This window comes from Gopherus evgoodei, chromosome 1, assembly GCF_007399415.2.
Source record: "Gopherus evgoodei ecotype Sinaloan lineage chromosome 1, rGopEvg1_v1.p, whole genome shotgun sequence".
In the NCBI taxonomy this organism is placed as follows: domain Eukaryota; kingdom Metazoa; phylum Chordata; order Testudines; family Testudinidae; genus Gopherus; species Gopherus evgoodei.
In genome coordinates, this window is record NC_044322.1 from 117,607,044 (window position 1) to 117,620,283 (window position 13,240).

The 13,240-nt window shown below is 42.0% G+C and overlaps 1 protein-coding gene across 4 annotated transcripts in view; it reads left to right on the forward strand.

Annotated features, from left to right (window-relative positions):
- Nucleotides 1-13,240, forward strand: part of TBC1D8 (TBC1 domain family member 8) — a 78,495-nt gene that overhangs the window by 34,403 nt on the left and 30,852 nt on the right. For all 4 annotated transcript variants that reach the window (XM_030570160.1, XM_030570180.1, XM_030570184.1 and 1 more), the window contains exon 5: nucleotides 3,229-3,469. In XM_030570160.1, coding sequence (XP_030426020.1) covers nucleotides 3,229-3,469 — 241 coding nt within the window. The remainder of the gene's footprint in view (nucleotides 1-3,228; nucleotides 3,470-13,240) is intronic.

The following is a 13,240-nucleotide window of genomic DNA, read 5'->3' on the forward strand; positions in this document are numbered from 1 at the left end:
CAGAAGTCTTAAAAGAGCAACACTCCGATGAGGAAACTACAGGACCCGAACCACCAAAATAGAAAATCAGCCTTCTGCTGGTGGCATCTGACTCGGCTAATGAAAATGAACATTCATCGGTCCGCATGGCTTTGAATTGTTATCGATCAGAACCAGTCATCAGCATGGACATGTCTGCTGAAATGGTGGTTGAAACGTGCAGGGACATATGACTCTTTAGCGCATCTGGCACGTAAACATCTCGTGACGCCGGCTACAACAGTGCCATGAGAATGCCTGTTCTAATTTTCAGGTGACATTGTAAACAAGAAGCGGGTAGCATGCATCTGACGATTCACCCACGAAAGCTCATGCTCCAATGCGTCTGTTAGTCTATAAGGTGCTGCAGGACTCTTTGCTGCTTAAACAACCTGTTTGTCTGTCTGAGTGATTGGCTGAACAAGAAGACTGAGTGGACTTGCAGGCTCTAAAGTTTTACATTTGTTGTATTTTTTAATTAACTTATTTCCTGTACATACGTCTACATTTGTAAGTTCAACTTTTTTGATAAAGAGATTGCACTACAGTACTTGTATTAGGTGAATTGAAAAATATTTTTCTGGGTTTTTTTACAGTGCAATACTTGTAATCCAAATAAATATAAAGTGAGCACTGAACATTTTATAGACTGTGCTGTAATTGAAATCAATATATTTGAAAATGTAGAAAATATCCAAAACTATTTAAATAAATGGTATTCTATTATTATTTAACAATGTGATTAATTTTTTTACTCATTTGACAACCCTAGTCCTAAACTTACTTGATGGTATCTAGTGTTGAAATTTATTTTTTTTCTCATCTCTGATGTGGGTGACAGATACGATTTGAACACTCTTTGTCATGTTTGTCAACCGACATACTGAATAGTTCATAAATAATTATAGTTATAAATGGTTGTTAATATTGGAGAACTTGACACTTACTGTGAAGCAAGGAATTTGTTATCATGGTTCTCATGTCATAGTCACTAAGGACTAGATCTGCAAAGGGCTCTTAGCTTCAGTGTTAAAATGCCTAACTTAACCCTGCTGCCTAATGGCATCCACAGCCCGGAGTTAGGCACCCAGGCTCCCTGTACGGTGTAAGGGAAGAGTTAAGTGCTGAAAAATGGGATCTGGAAAAGCCAACAGGGTGAGTGGAGAGCTGCTTAATAGGTCACACTCCTCTCCTTGGCATTTCCTATCTAAGTGCCACAGTCTGGGTCAGAGGGAGGCACCTGTCTCTGCTTGGGATCCACAGTCAGGAACCTTCTCGTGGAATTTGGCACCTAAGCCCTTCCTCACAAAAACCAGGAAGTGAAGGCTGCCTTTAGCTCAGAGCACTCAGCTAGTATGTAGGAGACCCCTCTGCCTGGTTTGAAGCAGGGATTTGAATCCGTATCTTCCACCTCTCAATAGAGTGCCCTAGCCAGGAGGCTGTGGGATATTCTGGGGTCGGTGGTGCTCAGTCTTCAGTGACTAATTATTTGTACACAGTGGAATGGCTTCAACAAGAGAGACATTCCACTGTGTACAAATTTTAGCATTGGAACCGGGAATTGAACTCGGGTCTCCCACATCCCAGGTGAGCCACTGGGCTATAGAGTTATTTTCAGTCTTTCTCTGGTTTAGTTCCCAGTTGGGCTTAGGCATGAGGTTGGCACCTGGGCGTCAGAACTAAAGCGCCTGTGGTGATGCCCAGCAGCAGATTATTAGGTATTTAAGGGACTTTACTGGTGGAAATGTAGCTACCTATAGGATTAGGCAGCAGCTGAATGGTTTTTTTTAGCATCTACTTTTTGGATTTAGGCAGCTAAAGTAGCAGTTAGGCTAGAGCCACAAAGGTATTTAAGCAATGCTACTTAAAATGCCTAAATCTTATGGCTTTAGAAAATAATGCCAATAGAACCTGGTTCTCGCACTCTCTCAAACACAACTGCTGGGAGAAACAAAACACGAATTACAAAACCGAAAGAAAAAAAGTCTTGGCAGTTATTTTAATTCTGTTTTATTGAAATGCTTCAGTCCTGTTGGATGAACAGAAATATGGGCAAAGGGCTAAATCTTTTGGTTCTGCTACTTGACCAAAAAATCCTTATTTTATTTCTGGTGGTGATGTAGTGAGTTTTATGTGAAGTCACAGTACTTTGACACAAGAAGGGCACTTACACTGAAACATATTCAAAGATACTCAAAGGAGAGACATCTATCAAAAGATTTAGAATTTTGAAAGGTTGACATGTTCAGTTTCTTAAAAGGCTACTGTCAGGTTTTCATAGTTTTTAATTAAGTTTTCATTGTTCCTAAATTTTGAAAATATGTTATCTTTTGCCACCAGTTTTGACCTTTTCTGTAATTTGGCATGCTCCTCCTGTTTCATACAGAATATAAGCCAGTGGTGGGCAACCTGTGGGCCACGTGTGGCCCATCAGGGTAATCTGATTGCGGGCTGCGAAACATTTTGCTAACATTGACCATCTGCAGGCACGGCCACCTACAGCTCCCAGTGGCCATGGTTCGCTGTTCCTGGCCAGTGGGAGCTGTGGGAGGCAGCACAGGCTAATTATATAGATCTATAAATGCATATATATGAAAACGTTAGCTCAGTATTTATGCCACATGATAGTATGAGAGGACCATGCTGTAAAGTGCACTACTGAATTCCCTAGTACAATCATTTACACGTTGTGTTGCGTAGTCATGTTTACTTCTGTTTCCAGACTCGGGGCTTAGTTTCCAGCCAAAGCCCATCCATTCTGGAAGTAAGCTAGCCTGCTGCTTCCCTGAAATTATCCAACTGAGTAGGAGACCGAGTTCTCACCTTTCTCATAGCCTACTTCCAGTAGGGTACATGGCCCTTCCTCATGTTCTTGCCGCCTCCTAGCGAATGAAACGTAACCGGCTTTGTGAGGAGAGGAATCCTGTCGATGTTACTTGATTTAGTGTCTTCCATGAAAACTAAAAGTTACTGTAGAGCAATCCCTCAAAAGATAAGCTCTCTGCCTAGAACATGGGAGAATGAATAGTGGGTATAATTAGGCATTTGTGTTTTTTGTTTTTGTTTTTTTAATATACGGAAGGATATTTTTCTTCCTCTTTATACCTGTTTAAAGTGCATTCTGAATTTTAATATATTTGCATATTTCTGAAGTCTGTGAAAAGTTTAAACTCGGTTCCTAAGGGGTTTTTGCTCTTTCTCAAATGGCAGTAAAACTCCTAGTTCCCTGGGTTGATGTCCAGAAACTGGAAAGAACCTCCAATGTCTTTATGACTGATATCATCCGTATCACCACTTCAAGTAAAGAACGAGACTTCTCCATGTTCCTTAATATTGATGAGGCATTCAGGATAATGGAGCAGCTGGCAGACGTAACACTCCGAAGGCTACTAGATAATGAGATCTTTGAACTGGATCCAGGTCTCCAGGATCCTACTCAGATTACAAAAAGGTAAAAAGCAAAGTTCTTGCATAAGCAAGAAGAATTATAGACATATGTTTCCCATTTTTCAGTATTTTATTAGCTCGGTGGTAATTAAATATCAAACAACTGTGTCTTGAGGAAAAAACAGACGTTATAATATTTTCGATCTTCTAAAATAGAATTTTTCAGTGTGTATGCAAATCGTCTGGAGTAGGTATTCAAGTCACGCGGCTACATTTTCTGTGTTTTCTGAAGCAACATCACTCTTTTTTTGTCTTTTAAAAGTACCATTTCATAGCTCAAAAGTAAATTCCAATAAGCAAGAATTCCAACTGCCTTGAACAAAAGCACTCTTTGTTATGCTCTTTGTTCTGTGTAAGCTTTCCAAGTGCTGATAACATGGTAATTATTGCTTGTGGTCACATCTTAATGAACTTCTGACAGATGGAAAGTTGCTACTTCTATTATTCTCATAGTTGATTTAACAGGGAGTTCTGGGAATCAAAACTGTGTAGTGAGAGATTCATATGCGATTGTCTGTACTACACTTTGCCTTTCGTTCCAAAGAATCCCTATATGGATTCCTAACCCACCACTGAAATGAAATTGACTCTGAGGGGGGAAAGTGGTAGCCATTCTGTGCTGGTAACATTACACAAAACACACACACAAGCACACATGCTCGTGCGCGCGCTCTCTCTCTCTCTCTTTTTTTTTAAGGAAAGTGAAACTGAAGAGGGAATTTTAGGTGGGCAGAATATAATGACCAAAGTTGGAATTTACCTAGGACACCTTTGTTGACATCATGGTGTCAAATACTTCTAGTCTGGGGGTCATTCCAGGTGTGTAGGTTGTGGTTTTCCCAATTATACATCCAAGTCCCTTGACCCTGCAGTCAGAACTGTACACCCTCATAAATATAGATCATTCATGCTACATGAGTGAATGATCTGTGAATGGTTTCTAGGTGGGGAGAAGAGGTTCTGCTGATGAGAATACAGGTGTACAATGACTGTTTTCCATTATTAATATGCTTCAGCTTTGGTAGCAATTTCTGCAGTGATGCTATAATTACAACCCCTTTTCCAAATTCTGGTGAATAGTGCTATAGGACCTTTAATAGCAGTTGAAGATTCCTATATGATGATGTTCTCCCAAAGCATTTTAAATTTACGCTTAATAGGTGAAGTCCTGGCTCCATTGAAGTCACTGGAGCTAGGATTTTGCCTATTAATGTCATTGAAGAATATATTTTGAGCAGTCTGTAAATTTAACGAAGGCAGTAAGCAGTAACACTTACTTATATACAGCTATTCAGCGATGCCAGACGTTGCTTTAAACTAGAAGATTTGGGCCAGATTTTTAAAAAGGGCTTAAAAGGATATTGTAGAGGTTTTTGTATTTTTAAAACACGACTTTGCCTTGTTAATTTTGTGTGTGTGTGTGTGTATATATGTGCGTGCTCTTACTCTGAAAAGTCAATTTTATTTCTAAACCTTCTTTCTGCTTTCCACTCCCTCTCCTGCCCCCCTCCCCGCCTCTAAACAAACGAGTTCCTCCGAACCTCACCTTTCAGATTAAAAATATACAGTATTGCGTCTTGAAGTAAATAAACTAATGCACAGGGGCTATGACACAAATTGCACACCAGTTTTTTCTGGAGGATTCCTAATTTGTAATTTTTAAGTTCTCCTTTTCCCACCGAAAGACTCCTTGAATGAAAAATCTTAATTTGAAACAAAAGTTAACACGCTCCACCCCCACAGATGTAAATATTGCACTTAATAGACCTCTGATATACTGCAGTGGCAAGGCCTTCAGCCGAATCAAACTACAAATTGTGTCCTGAATCAAATTTGAAAAGCAGTATGTGTATTAATGAACCAGCAACAGGAGCATAAATCATCCCACACCTCTAATCACACTGTTTTTCCCCTCCCCTGCCCTTTTTTTTAAGAAAAGAGAGAGAGAGAGAAGAAATAGTTTGCAAGAGAATTCCTGAGCCTGACATTCTGTAAACATGCTGGCGAGTAGTAACTTGAGAGCGTGAACAGAAAGGAAAATACAAAGATGTTGAAATCTCATTTCCTGTACACAGGTTAGACAGGTAGTGGCTAGGTAGGTTGGTACTCTGATATAGTATGATTCAGCAAGTTTGTTTTTTAAATAGTGGATAAACGAGTTGCTAATTCTGCCATATTTGGGTCGAAGTGACTTGTTTCTTTTGCTGTTGTAATGGTTCAGGAAATACTGGTTCTCACTTAATTTGTCCTTGTGTTCTCTCCTTAAAATTCCCTTTTTTGCCTTGGAAGCAAATATTGGAATGTATTATAATGCAATGCCAGCAACAATGTAATAGGCCATATCAGGCTGTATACAAATTGATTTTAAAATAAAAAATCAGATTTCCACCCCCTCCTTCCCCAAATATAAGTTATTCTTTTGGGAAAAAATAATTTAAAATTTTAAAATCTATGTTCAAACCAAAATGTGTATAATCTATTAAAATCATTTGAATTAAATTTAAATAATAGTTAAGCGGTAGGTGTTTGCTGCCAAAGTTTTAAAAAAAAAAAAATCAAGCCACTGAACTGGTTGAAGTCACTGGCTAAGCACCTGGACCCAGGGTTTGTTGAAGTTCTAAACCACCTTTTGACACCAGTAGCCTGTTCTGCAGGTTTAGAGGGAATATTTTCTTCATTTAAGATTATTCAACTAGTTCAGTTTAAGGACTAGTCCACTCATAGTTGAGAAACCAATTGAGAGTTGAAAAAGCAGGGGTGCTCGTTTTTCCTTTTTCCAGTCTATGAATAAAAATGAGATGAGAGAATGAGACTTACTAGTTCTAAAATCTTGAAGGACACGGTGACAGAAAAAAAAAGTTCAATTCACTAATTGCAGTTACTTCCTTTATTTAGTAAATCCATTAGTTTTAAATGCAAAACATGTTTTGATAAACTATTTTTCTTACATATCCAGTACATCTAAGATCATTTTTAGTAATTAAATAAAACAATTTTAAAATGTTATTTTTGTGCATTCCAGCTGAATTCCAATTTCCATGCAAATGCAGCTTTATTCAAATCATGAGTAAAAAAAAAAAATTAATCATCTTGTAAATGAGAAAGGTCATTCACCGTTTTCTAACAGAAGAAGATGTAAAAATTAAGAATCTGAATAAATGTATATTAGACAATACATGTGCATAGATACTGTGTACCCTCCTGGTTAGCAAAAAAGAGGAGCAAATTACACCAACCAGTGAGAATTAATCTTTAAGAAAATAACTAAAAAGTAAAAATGCAAAATGAGATTAAAATTGATATTTAAATCATGGTTTCCTGCCTGGTGATTTTAAAATCATGATTAAAATCAATTATTTAAATCATTTTAATTTAAATGAGTCCACCCTGGGCCATATATTATAAAAATGACTCCTTTATCCCCCAGTTAGTATTTTTTTATACTTGTTGATGGGTTGGATACTACATTTCAGAGGGGTTGTGGCAATTCTTTTTAGAAGATGCCTTAATTTCTCTGGAAAAATGAGAACTTGTGTGGAAGATCTTCATGTTCTGTATAAACTACACATGGAAAATAGAAGCTTATAATTCATATTTTAGAGTCTCCTGTTGTCATCTTGCTGAAAAGTAATACCCTGCAACCCTTTACTCATGTAGGTGGTTCTGTAATTTCAAAGAGACTAAATGTGTAGGGGCTGTTGGATCACATAGGCGCCCAACTTTCCCTGGTGCCAGTGGGTGCTCGCACGCTCCAGCTGTGACTCCACTCTTTCCCCGCTCCTATCCAGCCCCATTCCAACCCCTTCCCCAAGACCCACCCCAGCCCTGCCTCTTCCCCGAATGCACTGCATTCCCTCTCCGCTCCCCGCCCTCCCAGCCACGCGAAACAGCTGTTTCGCAGCGCAAGCGCTGGGAGCTAGGGGGAAAAGCGGGCACACGGCATGCTCAGGGGAGGAGGCGGAGTGGAGGTGAGCTGGGCGGAGAGCTGCTGGTGGGTGTTGAGCATCCACCAATTTTTCCCCATGGGTGCTCCAGCACCGGAGCACCCACGGAGTCGGTGCCTATGCTGGATCAGGTCCATAATTTGTGACAGGAGCAATACCGGGGCCTAGTGTCAAAGCAGATAATAAATCAGTTTCCTTCCTGCTTAATGTAATGATGATGTTCATAGACATTGATTACAAAGGGATTAATGGCCGTTTAAGCACACTCAAAAGCAAAGTGAAGCTGAGGGACAGTTGATAGCCACAAAAGGCCTTTATTGCAAATGCATTTCAGTGCCATGAATTGCACTGTTACGTAAGATAACTCTCTTATCCAATGAGATTAGATTTTCTTGCTTTGTGAGGGTTTGAAAATGCTGTTTTACTGCTTTCTTTGATTTTCTGCTTCCATCTCATTCAGCATGTACAGAGGACAAACACTTCTTGAGGAAATGGCCTGAGTGGAAATGTAATTGGGCTGTTACTGTCTTAAATCCTTTTTCTTGTTGTGTAATGATGAGTTACCAATCTATAGAATTTGAAGCAAAATATTTAAAGCAAAAATGTTCTTTTGATTGTTAAGCCAGTGTCAGAACTGAATGGAAACTGGTTGATGAAATAGCTTGCATCACAAATGTTGCTTTCGTCCATGTGATTGCTTCTGACAGGGAGGCTCAGAATATCAATGTGTTTTTAATAAAACAATAATCTTTTACAAATACTTCCCAGTTTATACCTATCAGGTACTTCTCACCCCATGGAATGAAAAAACAGTGAGTAACCTTTCTCTAAAAGTGAGAAGTCATCTAGCTACTTACTAACAGAACATTGTCATTTAGATGTTTTATTCTGTAGTTACATGTTGTTTTAGTTCTTTGAATATGAACAGGCAGTGACTCAACAAAACTGAGATCCTGCCAATGTGACCCTTGTTGGTTTTAAAATATAGAAAACACATTTGACAGCGAGGATACAGTCTGAAGTGTTGAAATGCTGTCCAGGAATTGTTTTTGTCAGCCATATGGGTATGATTTCCTTTAAGTTAAAAGGCTTTTTAAAGGTGATTTTTAGGTCACATATAGATGATCACAGTTCAGTCTTACTAGTCACTCAATGTGCTGGAAAGATAATCCTAGAATCCAACAAGGTGCAAGTTGGGAACCCAGGCTGAAAAAAAAGGGGGCTGGGGCAGAGTAGTCTGCTGATTGCCCTGGAAAATAGGGGACAAAACAACTTTTTTTTAGTCTTTTTCTTCCTTTTCTCTTTTTGGGGGTATATTTTTCTTGACTTCCATCATATCTACTGGTACATATAAAAATAATGCTACTTGTTTTAGTTGCCTGTTGATTCATAAATATGGAAGTGCCAGTACCAGGAAGAAAAGGAGGTGAGTTGCTTGAGTTTAGCAGCCCCAGCAGGTTGGGACATTACACTCATGTTTCAGTGCTGGAGGGGTTTTGAAACTCAGAATGGAATCTTTGGAATTCTTTTTTTTTTTTTTTTTTTTTTTTATATTAGGAAGGGGAAGATAACCTAGACAACAAATTCTTTAGTACGGAGAACTTAGCTTATTTGCCAAACACAGTTCATGCTTCTCTGTAAATAATAAACCTTGACAGTGTCCATATATCAGCATAGGCCGTGCCTCAGTGCTTGGTTCCACCACCTTAACTGAGTCATTTTAACCTGTCTCCAGGGTAATATTGTATTTATTACTGGCAAACTTACAGCTGTTATCATGGGCCCATAGATCTCAATCTTTGCTGTATCACATTTAAAGGGTTACCTTTCCTGTTTCAGCAACTGACTTTAGAGGTACCTTCTTTTAACTTCCATAGATATTTTACATGTTGTACTTTTGTTTGGATATATTTATGAGGGCTCGCAGTTTCTGAGAAGCGGAAATGCATAGCATTTCTCTTTGGGTTAACCTAATTCTGCTCTTCTGTTCCACTTGTGATTCTTTTCATGTAAGTTTTCATCTCAGCCCACAGTGATGTGAGTACTGACTGCATTTCATTCTTGTGCTGCCATTTAGTCTCTTTCCAAGATCCCACAAAGCTGACCTCTATCTCAGCACCCTTTTTTAGAGCAGTGGTGGATAAGGTGTGGTCTCCTGGTGCAGCTGTCTGTTCTTGCTTTATGAGTCATTCCGAATAGGCAATTCCAGTGATATGAGTCATGCCGAATAGGCAATTCCCTAATGATGGGAAACTACAGTTATATCTATATGTAAACTGCTACAGTGGCACAATTGCAGCTCTGCATTTGTGCCACTGTAGAGCTTCAGCGTAGAACAGTGATACTCAGACCTCAGGGGTTCAGGAGCCAAATTAGCTATCAAGGTTACCCATAAGAGCCACAGTAGTGAGAATTCAGTGTTTTGTATACTGTGGTACTGTGTATTCATATTTAAACCACATGACAGGGAAACTATTTAGTTTATATATGTTTATATATAATATATATATATATATAATATTCTCACAGCAAAATGACTGATCAAGTATTATTATTTTATCAACTATAATTGGTTAATAAGTTAGATTGGTTAATAATTAAATCACACAGTGTTTTAATATGTGCTACAAAGAGCTCCAGGAGATGCATTAAAGAGCCACTTGCAGCTCGAGAGCCAGTCTGAGTAACACTGGTGTAGACACTCACTGCAGTGATGGGAGGGGTTCTCCTGATGCTCGGGGACCAGCTCCCCGAGAGGCTGTAGCTGCAATGCTTTTGTTGACCTAATGCTGTCTGCACTGATGGTTAGGTCATCTTAACTGTGTTGTGGAAGGGTGTGGATTTTTCACACCCTTGATTGTGACATAGGTGGGTTTACTTAATGTTTTAGTTTAGATCTGAACTAATGCATCCTCTTTTTTCCCTAAAAGACCTTCATGTGGTGTTGCAGTGCATGTCATCATGCCAAAAGGCAAGCATGCACTTTGTGAATTTATATAGGTTTTACCATAAATTCTGTTAGCTCAAAGAGAGGTGAGGCTAATAAGTCAGGACATTGTGGCAAAATGAAATGTTAAGATACTTTAAGTTCTGTTTTGGCTGAAACACGAAGTGTATCTATATAGTGTTGTTACTTTACTAGCTATGAGTTACTGTCCTTCCTCCACCAGGGCTGGCTTTAGGCTGATTTGCCCGATTCCTGGGAATCGGGCCCTGCGCCTAAGAGGGCCCCGCGCTTTAGGCACTTTTAAAATGTTTTTACTTACCCTGGCTGCGGTCTGCTCCGGGGTCTTCCATGGCCCTGCTTCCCTGACCAAAGTGCCAGCGGGAGCGCGGCTGCCCCTGTCATAAACAGATAGCTAAGGGTTAATGTCTCTTTCACCTGGAAAAAAAAGTAACCTGAAGCACCTGACCAGAGGACCAATCAGGAAACCGGATTTTTTCAACTCTGGGCGGAGGGAAGTTTGTGTCTGAGTTTTTTGTCGTCTGCCTGAATCTCTCTCAGCTTTGAGAAGTAATTTCTATTTCCTGCTTTCTAATCTTCTGCTTCCAAGTTGTGAGTACAGAGATCATAAAAACAATAAGGGTTATTGTTTTTCTTTTGTATTTACATGTCTGTAGTTGCTGGAGTGCTTTAAATTGTATTCTTTTTGAATAAGGCTGTTTATTCCATATTCTTTTAAGCAATTGAGCCTGTATTTGTCACCTTAATACAGAGAGACCATTTGTATGTATTTTTCTTTCTTTTTTACATAAAGCTTTCTTTTTAAGACCTGTTGGAGTTTTCTTTACTGGGGAACTCCAGGGAATTGAGTCTGTACTCACCAGGGAATTGGTGGGAGGAAGAAGTCGGGGGGAACCTGGGTGTGTTAGATGTACTAGCCTGACTTTGCATTCCCTCTGGGTGAGGGGGGAAGAGAGATTGACTCTCGGTAATTCTGTTTTCCAGGACTGGGAACGGGGAGGGTGGAGTCCCTCTGCTTAGATTCACGGAGGTTGCTTCTGTGTAGCTCTCCAGGAGCACCTGGAGGGGGGAAGGGAAAAAGGATTATTTCCCTTTGTTGTGAGACTCAAGGGATTTGGGTCTTGGGGTCCCCAGGGAAGGTTTGGGGGGACCAGAGTGCCCCAAAACACTCTAATTTTTTGGGTGGTGGCAGCAGTACCAGGTCCAAGCTGGTAACTAAGCTTGGAGGTTTTCATCCTAACCCCCATATTTTGGACGCTAAGGTCCAAATCTGGGATTAGGTTATTGACCCCCACAGCCCCGCTCTCTCAGCTGGAGCTCTGACCAGAGCGCCGCAAGCCCCGCGGCCCCGCTCTCCTGGCTGGAGCTCTGGCTGGAGCGCGACAAGCCCCGCGGCCCCGCTCTCCTGGCTGGAGCGCGACAAGCCCCGCTGCCCCGCTCTCCTGGCTGGAGCTCTGGCCGGAGTTCGACAAGCCCCACTGCCCCGCTCTCCTGGCTGGAGCTCTGGCCGGAGTGCAACAAGCCCCGCGGCCCCGGCTGGAGCTCCAGCCAAAGCGCGAAAGCCCTGTGGCCCTGCGGCCCCGGCTGGAGCTCCAGCCGGAGCGCCGCAAGCCCTGTGGCCCCGGCTGGAGCTCTGGGCCCTTTAAATAGCCCCCAGAGCCCTGGGGTAGCAGGGGGCTCTGGGGGCTATTTAAAGGGCCAGGGCTCCAGCTGCCTCTGCCACCCTGGTCCTTTAAATAGCCGCCGGAGCCCCGCCGCCCCCATGCATTCCCCAGGGCTCCCACGGCTATTTAAAAGGTCTGGGGCTGGGGTAGAAGCAGGGGAGTCCCGGGCCCTTTAAATAGCCCCCAGAGCCCTGAGATAGCGGGGTGCTTGGGGGCTTTTTAAAGGGCCGGCGCTCCAGCTGCCTCTGCTGCACCCCCTGCCCTGCCCGCACCAGCCTCGCCCCCTGCTGCCTGCATCCAGCTCTGCACCCCCTGCCCACAGCCAGCCCCTACCAAACCCCCTGCCCTGTCTCCAGCCAACCCCTGCCATACACCCCTGTCCACACCAGCCCTGCACTGCCCGCCCTGCCCTGTCTCCAGCCAACCCCTGCTGCACCCCCCTGCGTGAAGCCAGCCAGTCCCATACTCCTGTCTCCAGCCCTGCCAACCCCTGCTGCACTCCCCTGTGGCCCTGCCTAAAGCCAGCCCGCCCCACACTCCCCTGTCTCCAGCCAGCCCCGCACCCCTTGCCCTGCCTGCAGCCAGATCCTACCTCCAGTCAGCCCCTGCCCTGCCTCGAACCAGCCCCATGTCCACTGCTGCCCTGCAATTCCCAGGCCAGTAACCTGCACACCTGCTTCAATGAGGGGGGCAGGAAGCAGCGGGAACCCACACATGTGCACGCCCCCAGGGAGTGGCGGGACCCACACATGTGAAACAGCAGTCATTAATAACCAATCAACAGTATATATGATGCAATGTACATAATATACAATTTTATTGTTTATATAGTTATGGAAAGTAAATAATACATGGAAGAAATGGAAGGCTTTTTTTTTTTTACATTTTTTTCTTTTTAAATCATCCCTGCCAGGGCCCTGCCGAAAGTGTTCGAATTGGGCCCCGCACTTCCTAAAGCCGGCCCTGTCCTCCACAGTAACAGAAATCCAGCCAGATGAAAAAAAAAATTAAAAGGAAAAAAGCATAAATGTTCTCATTTTAATATAACAAGTATTGGTGAGAACCATCAGCCTTTGCAAGATGCCAAAGTTACAGCAGTATTTTTTCTTGTTCCTATGTATTCTCTCTGAAATTCTTAAATATCTCAGATTATTTTTCCTTCTTAACTGAGTATTGTCTGTATGTGGCTGCCCCGTCCCTTT